General features: G+C 50.6%; 2 protein-coding genes and 1 long non-coding RNA gene across 3 annotated transcripts; 2 read left to right on the top strand and 1 right to left on the bottom strand.

The window, feature by feature from the left end:
• The first annotated feature begins 1461 nt into the window (after nucleotides 1-1461).
• On the top strand, nucleotides 1462-3943 carry LOC112889520 (sphinganine C4-monooxygenase 1-like). Its single transcript, XM_025956208.1, has 3 exons — nucleotides 1462-1851; nucleotides 2125-2445; nucleotides 3186-3943. The coding sequence occupies exons 2-3, from the start codon at nucleotides 2221-2223 to the stop codon at nucleotides 3750-3752; spliced, it is 792 nt and encodes a 263-aa protein (XP_025811993.1). The 5' UTR covers nucleotides 1462-1851; nucleotides 2125-2220; the 3' UTR covers nucleotides 3753-3943.
• Nucleotides 3787-4557, bottom strand: LOC112888608. The gene is made up of 2 exons (XR_003227864.1): nucleotides 4423-4557; nucleotides 3787-4353 (listed from the first exon to the last, which is right to left on the bottom strand). It is a non-coding gene; the product is annotated as an uncharacterized LOC112888608 (long non-coding RNA).
• Nucleotides 4558-15410: 10853 nt separating this feature from the next.
• Nucleotides 15411-16111, top strand: LOC112890552 (cytochrome c1-like). Its single transcript, XM_025957425.1, has 2 exons — nucleotides 15411-15672; nucleotides 15792-16111. The coding sequence occupies exons 1-2, from the start codon at nucleotides 15411-15413 to the stop codon at nucleotides 16109-16111; spliced, it is 582 nt and encodes a 193-aa protein (XP_025813210.1).
• The last annotated feature ends 331 nt before the right edge of the window (nucleotides 16112-16442 follow it).

The following is a 16442-nucleotide window of genomic DNA, read 5'->3' as shown; positions in this document are numbered from 1 at the left end:
GTCAAGATCGCACCTTAATTTGCCTGCAATATTTAATTGCGCCACCGCTGATCAATAGGGAGGACAAGCACCTACTCTATGTCCTTTGCTCCAAAATAAGTGTTCATTTAGAAAATTTTAAACGTGTTACTAGTATTGAAAAATAATCATATTACCCCTAATTAATTATAGCATTTGTAATTGAAACCCGCATTGTTTATTTGGTTTCCTATATTCTCAATAAATACAAATATATTAGAACTTAAAAGTACGGTTTTCGGTTCTGCAAGTTGGCAAGCCGTCTACAACAATCTACTACTACGCTGCTTCGCGCTTCCACTAGCCCATACACACAGAGTCCCTGAACCTAGTTGTCCAACGTTTCTTTAATTCCCCGTTCCGTTTCGTCCTCCATAGCTGACAAAAAAGCTTAACAGGTAATAGTACAGAACATCGAGCGGGACTATTTCCCACCCTCCCAGCGTTGTGATGATCACTACAATTATGCCGGGAGTGTACAAAAGTTGACCTGATATGTACAGTACTGAATCCGTAAGCTAGTAAGTCAACCAAAGTTATTAGTTTCAGGATGGAGTCAATAGCGTCCCTGAAACAACAAAGTGTTGTTACCCAAGGAGAAAAAGGAAAAAGCTTTCGTGCTTACTAGATTTGCGTTTTTTTAAAGAATAAACTAGGTGTGCATATGATGGTGAGAAAACCTAATGTGCAAAGTTTAGCCCATCTGATAAATACAATTGTGTTTTCACTTAGATACATAAAAGAATGCATTTTCATATGTAGCTATGCAGTTGCACGGTGAGTTTTTACTGGTCCGATAAAAGAATGTGGAAAGAGCATAAAAACCATGAAGTTTCTAAAAATTATAAAAATATCTGTGCAAAATATGCTAGCCCTCCATCTGGTAGCCATGTCATGTACTTTGTTAAGAAAAGAGTTTGTAGAAAAAACATATGAGAATTTTTATATAAAAAAGGAGTTTCTAAAAAATATATCATCTAGTATAATGAGAATTTCATGGAATCCATGCCGTGAAGTCCCTGCTTCCAACCAAACCTTTTTTTTTTGGCCAAAGGGGCGAAACTAATTACATTTCATGTCAACAATTTGCATCAATGTCATTCAACGCCAATGTTTTGCTATCTCACATTTGCATTACAGATTACACATTGTCATCAAGAAGTTTCCTAAGCAAGTGACGCATGTGCATCCCATCGGTTGTCCAGAGAAAATCCGTCCCCACGCCCTGCAATCCTGTGTGCCACCACCATTCCCATTTTTTTATGGCCGCTAGGGTTAGACCTTGTAGCCAGTTCGTTAGCCGCCACCGCTGAGCCGGTCAAGCCCCACCTCTGCCGGCACTCCAGCACCAGCAGCAGAGCGGCCAGGAGAGAAACACAAAGGCAGCTGACAGCGTGAACCCGATGGCATGCCGCATGCACGAGGATGATGGAAGGAGTCCGCCTCCGGTCCGCCGGAAAGGCGCCTCCGAAGTAGTCAAAACAGCAACGCGCAGGAGTGCGCGCGACTCGCCTTCTCCATCCAGTTCTCCGCCCCTCTCTAGTCTCCCCCTTCTCTCTCTCACGCCTGGACTGGACTGCAGCCGGGGAGGGAGGGAGAAGAAAAATCTCCCCAGGGCTGGCAGGTCGCCGGTCTCGCCGGCCTTCTCAGACCACCCGCATTGCCCTTGCCCGCCCAGCTATAAGTACTCGCCGGACAAGGCGACCACTCATCCAATCCCCATCTCATCCATCTCGGAGCAGAGGCAATCCAACGAAAAGGCGCTTCTTTCCCCGGTCGAAACAGAGTTGCAGGAGAAGGAATCGTTGAGGGGGGCTTCTTGCTCTTTTCCTGGTAAGGACAAGATCCGCCCCGATTCTTCACGTTCTTCTTCGGGAAATGCTTTCTTGGGGTCATTAGCTAGGGGAATCCTCTTGGGGAGTGGGGACTGCGCATTTGCGGCGCGTCTTGGTGAATGGTGATGCCCGCTGCTAGTTTTCATCTGCTAGGTCAAAATGCCAAGACATTGCGGTCGCTTGGCTGCAGGATTTGGTGTTTAAGCATTCGTTTAACCCAATCAGCTGCTGGTTAACATCGCAGTGTTTGTGCTCTTGCTGACGGTCGCAGGGTCCAGTGGTGGCAGCTGCTGCTGAGGTAAAGATTTGGGCTCATACATTCAAAAAAAAAGATTTGGGCTCTGAGGTGTTGCGGGGCGGAGTGAGGATGGAATTCGCGGTTACCGACGAGCTGCTGGGCACATTCGTGCCGATTGCGGTGTACTGGCTCTACTCGGGGCTGTACATCGTTCTTGACGGGCTGGGCATGGACGACTACCGGCTCCACCCCAAGGGGGAGGAGGTCAAGAACATTGTTTCCAAGTGGACAGTCGTTAGGGGCGTCCTCGTGCAGCAGGCGTTCCAAATCGCCGTTTCGCTACTCCTCTTCACGGTAATTCCTCTTTTCATCATCTAATTACCAAGAAAAGCTTGTAAATTTTGGTATTGAACTCTTCAAATGTGTTATTTTTTTATAATGTTCAAATGTGTCATTAGTATTTAGTAGGAGTACTACTATTTTGTAAGTTGTTCCCCAAATGTTCAGTTTGGTAAGTAGACGCCATTCGAAATGGTTTCAATGTGACCCTGTAGTTAAGCATGCAAATGTGGATCAGAGATCAATGGCATTTTGATAGATATCCTTTTCTTAGGAATTTGAAGTTTTTTTATTGATGCCTTGGTAATTGATGAAGGTAAAATCAGTTGGTTCAGGAATTGGTCGGAGGCCAGTAGCAATTACACCCACTGTTTGTGTGCTATGAATAAAGATAACTGAATCTCTGTGCTTAATCAAAGACCTGAATTGTCCATTGTTGCTTCTGTCTGTGGAACAGGTCTCAGGCTTAATAATTGTTAAAGTAAACAGAAGTAACATTGTTATTTGCATGATAGGGAAATTGCACAATGGGAACTGGGCTGTAGCAAAAATAAACTGAATTCTGAAGGCAAGGCAAGTTAGAAGCTGTTAAAGTTTGAATTAGCTGATTGGGTTTATCAATATGACTGTAAAAGATTCTCTTTCTACACTTGACCCACGCTGGCTCAACATTGCACATGCTGCTTCTGGAGTTGACTTTGAAATTTCATCTGTGACAACTGGATTTACAATCATGTAATTTCCTGGAACTGCAGGTTCTTGGTGATGAGAGTGGAACTGTGAGGAAGCAACCTTCCGCTCTGGTAATAGCTTTGCAATTTATCATTGCTATGTTCGTTATGGACACATGGCAATACTTCATGCACAGATACATGCACATCAACAAATTCCTGTACAAGCACGTCCACTCCAAGCATCATACCCTTGTCGTTCCGTACGCCTTTGGAGCTCTCTACAACCACCCCCTGGAGGGACTCATCCTGGACACCATCGGGGGTGCGCTCTCCTTCCTCATCTCCGGCATGACCCCAAGGACAGGCATATTCTTCTTCTCCTTCGCGACCATCAAGACAGTCGATGACCACTGCGGCCTGTGGCTCCCCGGGAACATCCTCCATGTCTTCTTCAGCAACAACAGCGCTTACCATGACATCCACCACCAGCTCTATGGCAACAAGTACAACTTCTCGCAGCCCTTCTTCGTCATGTGGGACAAGATCCTCGGAACATACATGCCTTACACCCTCGAGACCCGCAAGGGAGGCGGGTACGAGGCGCGCCCGGTCAAGCTCAACCAAGCACAGCAGACCAAGGCTGATTAAGCCATGCTGCTTCTCCTGTTTTCTCCTACTTGCCCTGATCTATTTTTTTTCTCCCTTTTTCTGACTGCATTTGTGTTGTAGAAGTATTTTCCCTGTCCATATAGTAAAATCCTTTAGGCAGATGCCATCTTGTACCAAGATATAGCAAATAAAAGATCGTGTTAAAGGAAATCCACTCAGACTTTTGTTTCCCTCTGGATTGTGTGATTTGTGTCTGTGAATCTGACAAGGAGAGCTGATATTGCTATTGGCAGTGTATGCAACAGTGAGCTGGCCATCACACTCTGAATACTTTCATTTGCTGCGCTGGACACTGTCTTCTGTTGTAAGTCATGCTGATGCTCCGTGGTGGTTTTAGAATTTGAAACGGAGCAGTGAGCTGTGCTTATGGCCCAGGCTGTCGGTTGGGCAGTGCCAGCCTGAGAAAACGTGGTTCTGGCTGCTGGCCTGCTGCCCGGCATCTGGAAACCATGAGCTGAAGTGATGGGCTCCAAACAGCATTGCCCACAGGAAAATCTTCAGTGCAGCTGTATGATCCGTAGCTGTGGTGTGGGCTTATATCTGAAGAATTGCAGAGCATCTGTATATGATTGAAATGGACCTGCAACTCGGGTTTATAAGTAGAGGATAATATTATCTGAAATATATATTAGTATAATATAATATTAACCATCGAGTACGCCAAGGTGCGGCCTGCCAATCCCGATCTGTCGGCTTTCCTGGCTGCGAACTCCGGCCACTGCTGCGCGGCCGGGGGCGGCGCCGTTGGCGTTATCACATCATCGCCGCCACGGATGGAGAGTTCGTGGCGGCGCGGCGGGCGTAAATGCGTCATCTTCTCTTTCCGGGCCACGATGGGCTGGCCCAGCCTTGCTTCTACGCTGACCTTTGTCTTCGCTCGTGAGGCCCAACTCGGAATTTCTAGCCAAGTATGTGATCTTGCCCAGCCCATTGAGGACGGGAACATCACCTGGGCCTGTTCTTCCGCTGCTTGGGCACGATTCACGGAATCCAACTCCAACACTGTACTCCTCAAAAAACTCCAACACTGTACGGTAAATATGTATAGAAATAAGTGTTCATGTATGTTTATAAATATCTATATCTGTACTGTGTTTCTTGTACATACTCCGCTGCTCCCTGCTCAGCGCTGTCAAAAGCGCAGCGGCCGGGCGTGGGCGTTGGTGAGGTCGTCGGCGTCCGACCAACTGGCTCGAGCGCCGCCCCGTCCTGTCTCTTGGCCGTTGACTTTGGTGATGATTTCACGTTTTGTTCAGCTCGTACGGGCGGCACCCGTAAGTCGATTTTTTCTAAATTTATGAAGCTGGCAAACTTTATGAAGTTCTGAATGACAGCCATTTTTTTCTGAATCTCACCCGGTTTTCTTTCTCCTCGGTATATGAAACTCTGGCCACAACCTGTACCGTATCTGATCACAGCTATATGTATGTCCGTTGTAACCGGATGCCAGCGGTCAGCGGATTGGTACATTTGCGCTCCGTGTGCAACCTGACTATCTGAGATGAATTTTTCAGCAGACGCCAGCTACGTTTCCTGCAGTTTCTTCGCCGTTTGGATCTGGTGGGACTGGAACAGCAATGCGTCGCAGATGGTGTGACAACGGGTGGTCAGGCGATCGGCTGATTCTTCGCCGTTTAGAATCGGGGGAGCTAGAGCTACGACGGGGTTGCCGCCGCGTACCAGCCTACCAGGCTACGACAACGCATCCTCCGAGAGCCCGGAGCGGCTGGTTGATGAAGGCCGTCGGCAAAACAGGCTCCCAGCCCCAAGAAATTAATATACGAAGATAGAAAATGCAGCACATTGATAAGTTAGAACTGGTACAATAATTGTCGAATCGACTGCGTGCAGTGGTAGGGCTGTTTTAGGCGCTGATGGGTGGGCCACTCTGATAAAAAAAATTAATGGATGTTTAGAGGAGACAAGTTAAGTGATTACTTTTGTACACCTTAACTGTTCATCATTTGTTGTTGACATGTCTACTGGATTTACTGATTAAAAAAAAAGAATGTTGAAAATAACAATGCATACTTAAGAAGGTTCTAAAAAAATTTGAAAATGGCATAGAAAGGAGTTGCCACGCTTCAGAACAGTATATTTAGCATGGTTGGATACGGATGAGAAAATTATAGAGATATATTTTGTAAAGAAAAGTGTGGAACTTGCCACATGGCAACATCACAACATCCATGAGCACCAGGTGTTCCTCTCCTCTATTGCCATACTATGGTCTCAAGTACAAGGTGACATGGTAGTTATATAGGGCATGGTAGTTATATAGGGCCTGTTTGGAACTGCTTCACTTCACCAAATTCGACTTGGCTTCGCGAAACTGTAACCAAACACCCTTAGCTTCACCGGTTCAGCTTCACCAAAAAACGTGAAGTTGGCCCCAACTTCACGAAATCCATGAAGCAGCCAAAAGGGTACTTCACGAATAGTCGTTTTGAACTCCCTCGTGAAGTTGGGGGAAAATTACCCACCAATGCCACTGATTACACACCTGAAACATTTTTCTTCTATCCTACCTGCCCCCCCCCCATCTTCCTCCCTCCGTTCGCTCCCATCCCTCTGTTTCCTCCCATCCCTCAAAACCCTAGCTGCCGGCATGTCCACTGGCGGCACGGTCGGCGCGGCGGGCGCGGTGGGGGGGGGGGGGGCGCGGTCCACGGCACGGGCGGCGCGGCGGGCGACGGTGCGGGTGGCGCGGCGGGCGCGTGGTGTGCGGGCGCGGGATGCGCGAGCGCGGGCGGCGTGTGCGCGGGCGGCGCGGCTGGCAGGGGCGTCGCGGGTGCAGGCGGCGCGGCCCAGGGCCTGGACAGCGCGGGAGGCAGTAGGGGCGGCGCTGGGAGGGGCGGCACGGGCAGGGGCGGCGCGGGAGGCAGCAGGGGCGGCGCGGGAGGCAGCAGGGATCATGCCTGCATCTCCAGTCTTCCGAAATCGGTATAATTTCTTCGCTCGATTTCCATTGCTGCTGAGTGTATGTATGCTAGTCAATTACATAATTTGTCTTGCCATGTATGCTTCAAAATATTGCTCCACATAATTGTTGATTAGGGTGATTCTATGGAATGGATGGATGATTATAATCGCATTATATGTGAGTTATTCGCTGAACAAGTAAGGAGAGGGAATAGGCCAAATACACATTTGAACACTTTAGGTTACACTGAAGTGTCGGGAAGATTCTACCAAATGACTGGAATCGAGTTATCAAAGACACAAATCAAGAACAAGTGGGATAGGTTGAAGAATGATTGGTCAATTTGGCAAAAGTTACTGCGGAATCAAACCGGAACCAGTTGGGACAATACAAGAGGAGTAATTAACATGGACAATGAATGGTGGAAAAAAATGAAAGTGGTAAGTATTGTTTTGTTCACAAATTTTAGCTGTTCATCTATGTTCTTGGGGTTCTGATTACCTTCCTTGTTCAAGATGTGCCGGGTTCTGTAAAATTCAAGAAGAAAGCGCTGCAAAATGAAGACTTCCTTAGAGAAATGTTTGGTGACATTTCTAATGATGAAACTGATCATTGGAACCCGATGAGTGACAATCCTGTTATACCCGAAAGCCAAAAAGACACTGAAAATATAGATGGAGCAGGAGAGGAGGACAATGTGTTCCATGATTGGTCATATAGAGAGGAAGAGGATGAGGAGGTTCAGGAGGTATCTCCTGCTAATGGAAATAAGAAAGAAGAGCTTGTGTTGTTCTAGAGGTTCCTAAAAAGCAAAAGTCAAGTACAACTCTTATAATTCAAGAACAAATTACAAAGATTGCTGATTCGGCCGAGTCGTTTACATCAAAAAAGCAAGCTGAAGTCGTTTCTATTAAAAAAGTGATAAATGTTGTCTTGGATTGTGGGGCACAATATGGTAGCAATGAGCATGACATTGCTACCCAATTGTTTGTGAAAAAGGAACAAAGAGAAATGTTCTTAACCCTTCCTACTAGAGAAATTCGTTTGAATTGGTTTACAAGGAGGTACAACGACAAGTATGGGAATTGAAGGCTTCGAGAAATATTTTTTAGTGCTTTTTTTCAGTAGTGCTATTTTTGAGTGCTTTTTTCAGTAGTGCTATTTTTGCGTACCTTGTTGTTGAGTACCTGTAATCATGACATTGTTACTACTACTACTTGTATCCATGACATCGTTACTATTGCTACTTGTTATTATTTTCAGATGTATGAAAGTGAGAGTGATGGTTCGGAGGAGTCAGATGATGATAGTGCTGAGTTTTGGAACTTGATTTTGTGTGGTGCTAAAGTGGTAGAGAAATATGTTGATCTCTACCTTAACAAAAATCCACCAAGGATAGCGGAACAAAGTGGCATGGGCTGGTTACAATACATCTTCAGAACTCCAGGTGAATGTCATTCTCAGTTGCGCATGAGCACAGAAATATTCATGGATTTGCATAATTTATTGGTGTCAAGGTATGGACTGCAACCATCTATGCACATGAACACCTATGAGGCTCTTGCAATTTTCTTGTTCATATGTTCTGGAAATGAGTCCAATAGGAAATGTCAAAATCGTTTCAATCACTCTGGTGAAACTATTAGTAGAAAATTTAGTGAGGTTCTAGAATCTTTGATGGAAATGGCAAAATATTTTCTTGTTCCAAAAGATGCAAACTTTCGTACCGTCCACAAAAAGATAGCAGATGATAGAAGGGCATTTCCACACTTCAAAGATTGTATTGGTGCTCTAGATGGGACACACATTAGGGTATCTCTACCCCCTAGTGAAAGGTATATTGGAAAAACAGGGATACCGACTCAAAATATCCTAGCAATTTACGACTTTGACATGAGATTCACTTATGTTTCTGTGGGGCAGTCGGGTTCTGTGCATGACACCACTGTGTTGTATAAAGCAACGAAGTTGGATCAAGATTTCTTCCCACACCCTCCCAAGGGTAGGTAATTTATGGCTGGTTGCTACATTTTCAATTTTGCAACTCTAGTTCTTTATTATCTAAACATATCATATACTTTATATTTGTAGGTAAGTATTATGTTGTTGATGCCGGATATCCTAATAGACCGGGATACCTAGCACCGTACAAAGGTGAGAGGTATCACTAACCCGAATGGCATAGAGGTGTAGAACCAAGGTCTCCTAAGAAAAAGTTCAATCGTATTCATGAACGAGTTCGTAGTGTTATTGAGAGGTCATTTGGAGTCTTGAAAATGAAGTGGCAAATTCTCTATAAAATGCCGATGTATCCATTATGGAAGCAAAAGATGATACCGATAGGACTCATGGTGATCCATAATTTCATCCGTGAGCATAACAGTGGTGATTTAGACTTTGAACGTGTGGAGCGTGATGAAAATTATGAGCCTACAATACTGGAAAGGTATAACAAGTATGTAGTGCCCTCGGATGGATCATCTCCAGTACCCAATACGCCTACTATGGATATTTTTCGTGATGCATTAGCAACGGCTATTTCTCAAAGTTGGATGTAGTATGAGTAGTAGATCATTGAGACTTGATATGTAATGGAATTATTTTGGAATATTTGTACTTTATTATCTATTTATTATCTATTTATAATGTACTGTTATTTTTTAATTAGGCATTTAGATGGAAAATCATAAATGAAATCCTCCCATACATCGTTCAAGGGCATAAGGGACTTTTCCGATCCGAATCTCTTTTTTCTGAAGCTGAAGTTGGTCTGCTAGCCAAACACTTTCAAAAACTCTACAACTTCAAAGCTGAGCTGCTCTGCTGTGAAGTTCATGAAGCTGAGCTGTGATTTGTGAAGCAGAGCAGTCCCAAACAGGCCCATAGTGTAGTTGCGTCATGGTAGGGTAGGTTAGGCATAAAGAATGAAGAGTCTTCTATTGTACTAAGTTATAGTGAATAAAGAGTTAAGTTCTCTTGTGTAGAGTTGGTTTCTCATGTTAGTGTCTAGATAAAAGTCTCCTTGCTATAGTGTGGGTACAGTGTCCACACAAGAAATGATATCACCCTACTTTGGTACCTCAGAAGTCGGTGTTAAGGTTAAGGGCACCAATTTCTCAATAAGTATACATAGCGATAGTTGGGCATTAAATACTAAGCGCGCACATTGATAAGTTATAATTGATAAAAATAGTTACATTGTGATGAAGAATACATAGTGTATTATAGAGTCAGAATACATTATGATAGAAGAATATATAGTGATAGTTGAGATACAACACAAGACATCAGTACTTCCCTAGCGATCCTTTGTAGCTAGGGATGCTTTGTAGCCTTATTTTTATTCTTTTCCCCTAATGAGATCGACATCCCTCTCTCTTTGTAGCCCTCATCTTCTTTCCCCCATTGAGGTCCTCGTCTCTCTTTATCTTTGTAGCCCTCCTTTTATTTCCCCTATTGAGGTTATCGTCCCTCTCGCTCCTTGTAGCCCTCTTTTTCTTCTTTTGTGGTGGGTCAAGCATATATATTACCTCACAGAGATGACTTGAAGTAAGTGAAACCTTCAACTCAGCCCCTGAACAACCTGGTTCATGGCCAGAATCATGCTAAATTATTCATATTGTCCTTCCAGCTGCCTAAAGCTTCCCGTACAAAATATACGAACGCCAGTCGATCTATTGGTTCCACTATTGGTCTTGCCAAAATAACAACAACTGATTATGAAATAGTCACTTGAATATAGCACCATAAGTCCCGGATCATCGACTGAGTATGACTCAACCAACCTACAGGTGGCATGGTGGCATAAGTGAATAGAAACCGGGTCGTAGTATGACTAAGCGGAACTCGCATGAACATGCGAGAATTATCCAGCCCAATATTGCCTGGCAACTACTATGGAAAACAGTAGCGAGCAAACAGAATGCACCATGGACAACAAGTAAGGTAGCTTTTAGCTCTCTGCTGTCATAAAAGACAACTGTCAGTCATCTAGACCGTGTACAAATTTAGATGAAGTTATGACCAATGTTCCACCTCCCAGCCATTAGAACAGAAACAACGCGGATCAAAAAGACTACTTCCCGCATGAACCCCTAACCTTCGATTCAATCCATCAGAGCGAGCAACCACAGAACCAATGGATCGATCTAGTGGAGGAGGAGGGGAAGGGGCTAGTATGGAAAGGGGTTATTACGCGTATGAAGGGCTCGGTGGCCTCAACTATTTTGTTTGGTGTTGCGCGCAAGCATGGCTGCGATAAGATAGTGGGATATGTTTGCTTCCGTTGCTACCACCAAAGCAATATTCAGTAAGAAGAAACCGAGATGGGCGAGCAAACTTTCCTTTGTTTATTCGATCGAGCCGCCAGCCAGGCAGCCAGTATTAGTAAGTACGCCAGTCCATGTCACCTCTAATTACAACAACGCACCTACATTCAGCTAATTGGCTAAACTGGCTGGAGGATTAAACCGTCAAATCTTTTAGGTTAGATGAAGGCCTGAGCTATCAAAATTTGAGCAGCATCTCAGACACCCTTACTATACGCCCTTACCTGGCTCACTTCTGACTTGCTATGGGAGCCGCCACCACAGCCACTACCTCGCAGTCCCATCCCTACTACATCTCATTGTCGCTAGGTTGGTTATTTACTCACCGCCATCCCTTCTCTGTGCTGGTACCTCCCTTCTCCACCTTCAAGCTTTCGGGAAGATTTTTTATTTTGGGTTGGAGGTTTCTAGCCATTAGGCTTTGATCGTTGGTGTTTGCGCGGGGGACGGGCAGGATGGTGAGGGAGCTCCACTCTTCCCCCGCGACAGCATCAATGAAGGACGTCAAGGCCCCACCACGGGATGTTGACGCTGCCCCCGGGGATCTGGCGGTGGCAGCCCACTAGCCTCCCCTCATCCCCATTCAGATGACAACATTAGTTGTTAAGTGGAAGCAGCTCCAGACCACCAGCCCATCGGTAGGGTACTGTCGGAGGAAATCTCCAGCCGGGTGGCGGAATGTACCCGCCTAATCCTAGTTTATGAAGAGTTTGGGGGAGACCTAGGAGCGCTTGATTGATGGGCGGATGAACACAGGAAGGACACAAGGATTTAGAGTGGTTCGGGCCGCCGGAGCGTAATACGCTACGTCCACTTGAGTGTTGTATTGATTGAGTGCGCTTGTGGACGGCTTTGAGTCTAGACCTTGTGTAGACTGAGAAGGAGCTTGTGTTCTGACGAGTGCACTCTCCCTTTTATAGACTAAGAGGAGTGCTTACACTGTGCGGGGCCCCGACAGGTCGGCCCGGCAAATAGGAGCCTGTAATATGAGAGATATGTGATCTTCTTCTCCAGCTCCTTCCTGCAGTCCTTACGATCGAGAAATTGATGTGCGTATCTATAGCCAAGATATGGCCGTGTGCCACCTTGCTGGCACAGTGACTGCTGTCAGTGTTACCTAACAGTGGAAGCCGTGCTGCCACTGTTGGGTCAGGACCCTCTGACAGGCGAAGGAGCAGTGCTGACCCGCCGCACCCTCGCCTCCGCGCACACTGTTGCGGCGCACGCCTCGGCTCACCTGCAGCAGGCCATCATCACCCACACGCGGCGCCGTGATGTGACTACACGCTGCCTGCCTGCGCACAGAGCACAGTTACACGCCGTCTTGGAAATAGGCGGGCTTACCATGGTGTCAGTTGGGCAGACCATGCTTTGACTTGGGCACGCACAGCTCACCTACCCGCATTTAATGCGGTAGTTAGGCTGGTGCCCCGCGAAGGGCTTTCTGCCACGGGCACATGGTATGGCCGGCCCTGCAGTCGGCATGGCGGCACATGGCGGCGCCGGACCCCTTCCCGGGGGAAGGGGGGTCCGGGCCCCTGAAGCCAGTTGGAGTGGTCAGGCCCGTGGGGGTCTGGCCTCCGCACGTGGTGGCACCGGACCTCCCTGGGGAGTCTGGGTCCGTGGAGGCCGCGCCAGAGCACCCTGCCCTTGTGGGAACATGGAAGCACCGGACCTATAAGAGCACGGGGGAGGTCCGGAGACCACGATCCCAGCTGTCAGGCCTGGGCCATGCGCCACGTCACCCAAAGAATGAGGGAGAGGTTATGGATAACCTTACGCCCGTCTGGATGGACACCCTGTCATTAGACTCACTGACAGGCTAGGCCCACGGAGAGGCAGATCTCCTCGCAGCGGACTATTATGAATTTCTGGTCGTTGAGCAGTTCCTTGGCAATGATGGAGGATAGGCAGCCGAGCATGTGGTGGCACGCGTCCACCACGATGTGCTTGGCGCACACGCCGGAGCCAGACACCATCGCGCCCTTACCTGTGAGGCGACAGCGGCGCTCAAAGGGCTTGAAGGAGGCGGATCGTGGGTCCACCATGGCACGCCTGGCCCACTCGTTAGGGTCGAACACCCTAGCAGGAGGTACCCCTGTCCGTGTGTACCGACAGAGGCCCCCGGGCCCACCTCGGGTAAGGAACGAACCCGCAGGTGGGGCCATATCTCAGCGTTGCGCCGGGTGGACAGCTTGTTCCTGCCGAGAAAGGGTAGGAATGTTCTTTCCCCCTCGACGGGATCCCCGAGGGGCCCATCCCCCGCCTGTGCGCCGCATGCCGGGCAGTTCAGATTCTTGTCTTATTAGAGCCCGTTCCGCGGCTCTGGCGGTTCGGATTCCGCCTTTTCCCCTGCCTCCAGCGGCCACTCCTTTGACTGGCGGGCCCGGGCCCACCGGTCATTGAGTCTGTGAGGAGGGGGCCTGGTGTAGGCAGTCGTTCGGCTTCTCCTCGGTCGCTGCAGAGCTTGAGAGGGCGAGCAGCTTTCACATAAAAGGTAGGCGCTGAAGAGACCGGCTACCTTTCCGCTCTTGCCTTCAACAGACGTCGCAACGCCCCTTCATCTCTGCCTACACCTTTGCGATCAGCTTTCTTGCGCTCGGCATTCCTTCTCCTTCCTGCTCCTTTGCGATCCATCTCCCGCAATCGCAGCGTCCATCACGATGTCTTCTCTTCATCATCCCCGCCGCTTCCAGTGCGAGATCCAGCTGGACTCAGTGCGCCGCCTTCTAGGGTGGACCACGCCGGAGCTCACCGGGAAGATCCGGGCTGGCAAAGTCCCCCTCCACGACCTGGCCGCGGGGGAGTTCATCCTCTTCAACTCGTACGCCATGTGCGGGTTGGTGCCGCCGATCTCCTCCTTCTTCCACCTGCTCCTGGAGGAGTTCGGCCTTTAGCTTCAGCACCTCACATCCCACTCCGTCCTCCTCGTGGCGGTCTTTGCCCATTTCATGGACATGTTCGTGGGGGGTCCGTCCCTGCGCCGCCATCTTCAGGCATTTTTACACCCTGGTCGGGTCAGGGAGGAGCAAGCGCGAGGTCGGTGCCTACTACTTCCAACTCCGGCAAGGGACGATCGACTCCTACATCAGCGCCTTCTCCAGCACCAAGTGGGAGGACTAGTGTGATAGCTGGGTCATCACCAAGACTAACGCCAATGACCGCCTGGAGCTGCTGACAGAAAGGCCCCTCAGCTATCGCAGTACCTGGAAGGCCAAGCCGTTGCTGCCGGCGGAGCTCGACCCGGTCCTGAACCGGGTCAAGAATCTGGCAAAAGGTGGCCTGACGTCCATGATGGTGCTGGGCGACTTCCTGAGACGTCGCATTGCCCCCTACAGCAGCGGACCAGGATGGCCTGTATGTACACGGGGCCAAATGACTACTGCAGGATCGCGCGCGGTCCCGGCACCGACTTCACCAGGGCGGAACTGGAGGTCGCGATCCGGGGGATGACCGGCGAGGCGTTCTCCCTAGAGACACTGGTCCTCCCGAGCGGGATCAAGGCCCTGTGCGAGGACCAAACGCTGCGTTCAGCGGTCCTGGCGTCGATGCCGACCCTCGAGGGGGGCCGGCGGTCCGGCAGGTGGGAGGCCCCTCGGCGCCTCCCCCGACCGTCAGCATCGCACCAGCCAAGGTCCCGGTGGGCCTAGCCACGGAGGTCTGGCCCCGCCGGGAAAGAAAAAGGGAAGGAGCCGGAGCCGGAGCGCCGCCACAAGCAGAGTGTGGGCGCCACCCCGGCCCGGAGAGACGACGAGGCGCGGGGAGCAGCTACCGCCCGGAGCAGCCAGGAGGAGGGGTCCAGGTCCTGGAGGCTCCAGCGCGGTGACGGTTCCTTCGTGGGGGAGCCGGCCCCCAAGCGCTAGAAGACAGCGGAGGCGGAGGGGCAGAGCAGCGCTTGGGCTCCGCCACCTCCGCCGCAACAGCAACAGCTGCAGGAGATCCCACCGCCGCCACCAACGACGTGGCGCCCAGCGACACCGCCACCACCATCGGAGCCAGATCCACAAGCCCCACCCCCGCCACCGGGATCATCCTCAGCGGGAGGCCCCCACCAAAGGACTGGGGAGTCTTCGGCGGGAAAGGAGATCCCCCAATCGCTCAGGGAGGTTGGGAGTGGTTTGACTTCGTGTAAGTAGCTTTCTTAGGGCTGTTCTTTGCTCCATTTAGTTTCTTGGCCCTAACCCCGTTGATGTGTGCCCGCGCCTGCCGGCGACCCATCAGCTGGGGGGTCTAGCCCCCAGCCAGCTCCATCCTCCCCTGCTGGGAAGGCGGTGACAACACCAGCAGGGGCTCCGTCCGCGCCGGCACCGGTAGAGTCCGGACCCGGAGGCCACATCCCCAAGGTCCGAAGCTGCACCTCAGGAGGAGGCTGCTCGACCTTCTGCGATGGCCGAGGCGCCAGCTGCGGCGGCAGCACCAGACGCCATGGTTGAGGCCCCTCCAGCAGAGTCAGCTGCAGAGGAGGCTGTAGCGGCGACTGAGGCAGCAGCGCCGGAGGTCACGGAGGTCCCCAGCTCTGCCCCACAACCCATGCAGGAGGAAGAGCCGGAGGTGGTGTACAGGAGGCACCTTCTTCCGAGCCCAGCAGAGGTCCTTCTCCCCCGCCTCCTGATCAAGACCCAGCAGGCGCTGGAGGAGACGGAGGCGGGCTTCCGCCGGGAGTGGGAGAAGCTGGAGGCGGAGCGCCTCCGCCTCTCCGACTGGGAGCGTCGCCTGGGGGACCGCATCAAGACAGTCTCTGCCCGCTACGCCGGGGAGCGCGTGCAGCTCGTGAGGAGCGTGATGATCTGCAGGAGCAGCTGCACGGGGAGCGCGTGCAGCTCGTGCAGGAGCGCGATGATCTGCAGGAGCAGCTGCAGAAGGTCCTCGAGCGGGAGGCGACGGCTGCCCAGCTGGAGAGGGCGGACGTCCGGCAGGAGGCGAAGGCCGTCGAGCGGGAGCTGGCGGCGGAGGAGTGGTCGACAGTCGCCCTCGAGCTGACCAACATGGCCAAGGCGGCAATGAAGCTGATCGAAGAGCAGCGCGCCGCCCTGGGGGAACGGGCGGCAGCCGTGGTGAAAGGGGAGGCCAACCTCGACATCCACTAGAAGGAGCTGGCAGCCCGGACCCGGAGGCTCCAGGAGCGGGAGGCATCACTCCAGGAGAGGGAGGCCAAGGTGGAGGAGTATCTGTCAGAGCGGAGCGCCAGCATCGACCGGGTCATGAGGTGGGCCGGTGAAGTGAACCCCTCCCTGGATGCACTCGGACTAAGTCCCATCCGGGTCGCGGAGCCCCCTCCTTCACTTGGCGTCGTCCTCCCGGTGCTGGATTCCACCGCCGAGCGGCTGCGACACCTGGAGTCCGCCATCCTCGACCGCCTGGAGACAGAAGGGCGAGCGGTTGCCCGGGGGATGGCGGAGTACATTCTTACCTGCTTCG

Source organism: Panicum hallii, chromosome 4 (assembly GCF_002211085.1).
Source record: "Panicum hallii strain FIL2 chromosome 4, PHallii_v3.1, whole genome shotgun sequence".
Classification (NCBI taxonomy): Eukaryota; Viridiplantae; Streptophyta; class Magnoliopsida; order Poales; family Poaceae; genus Panicum; species Panicum hallii.
Note: the sequence above shows the minus strand (reverse complement) of the source record. Positions and strands in the feature narration are given on the sequence as shown.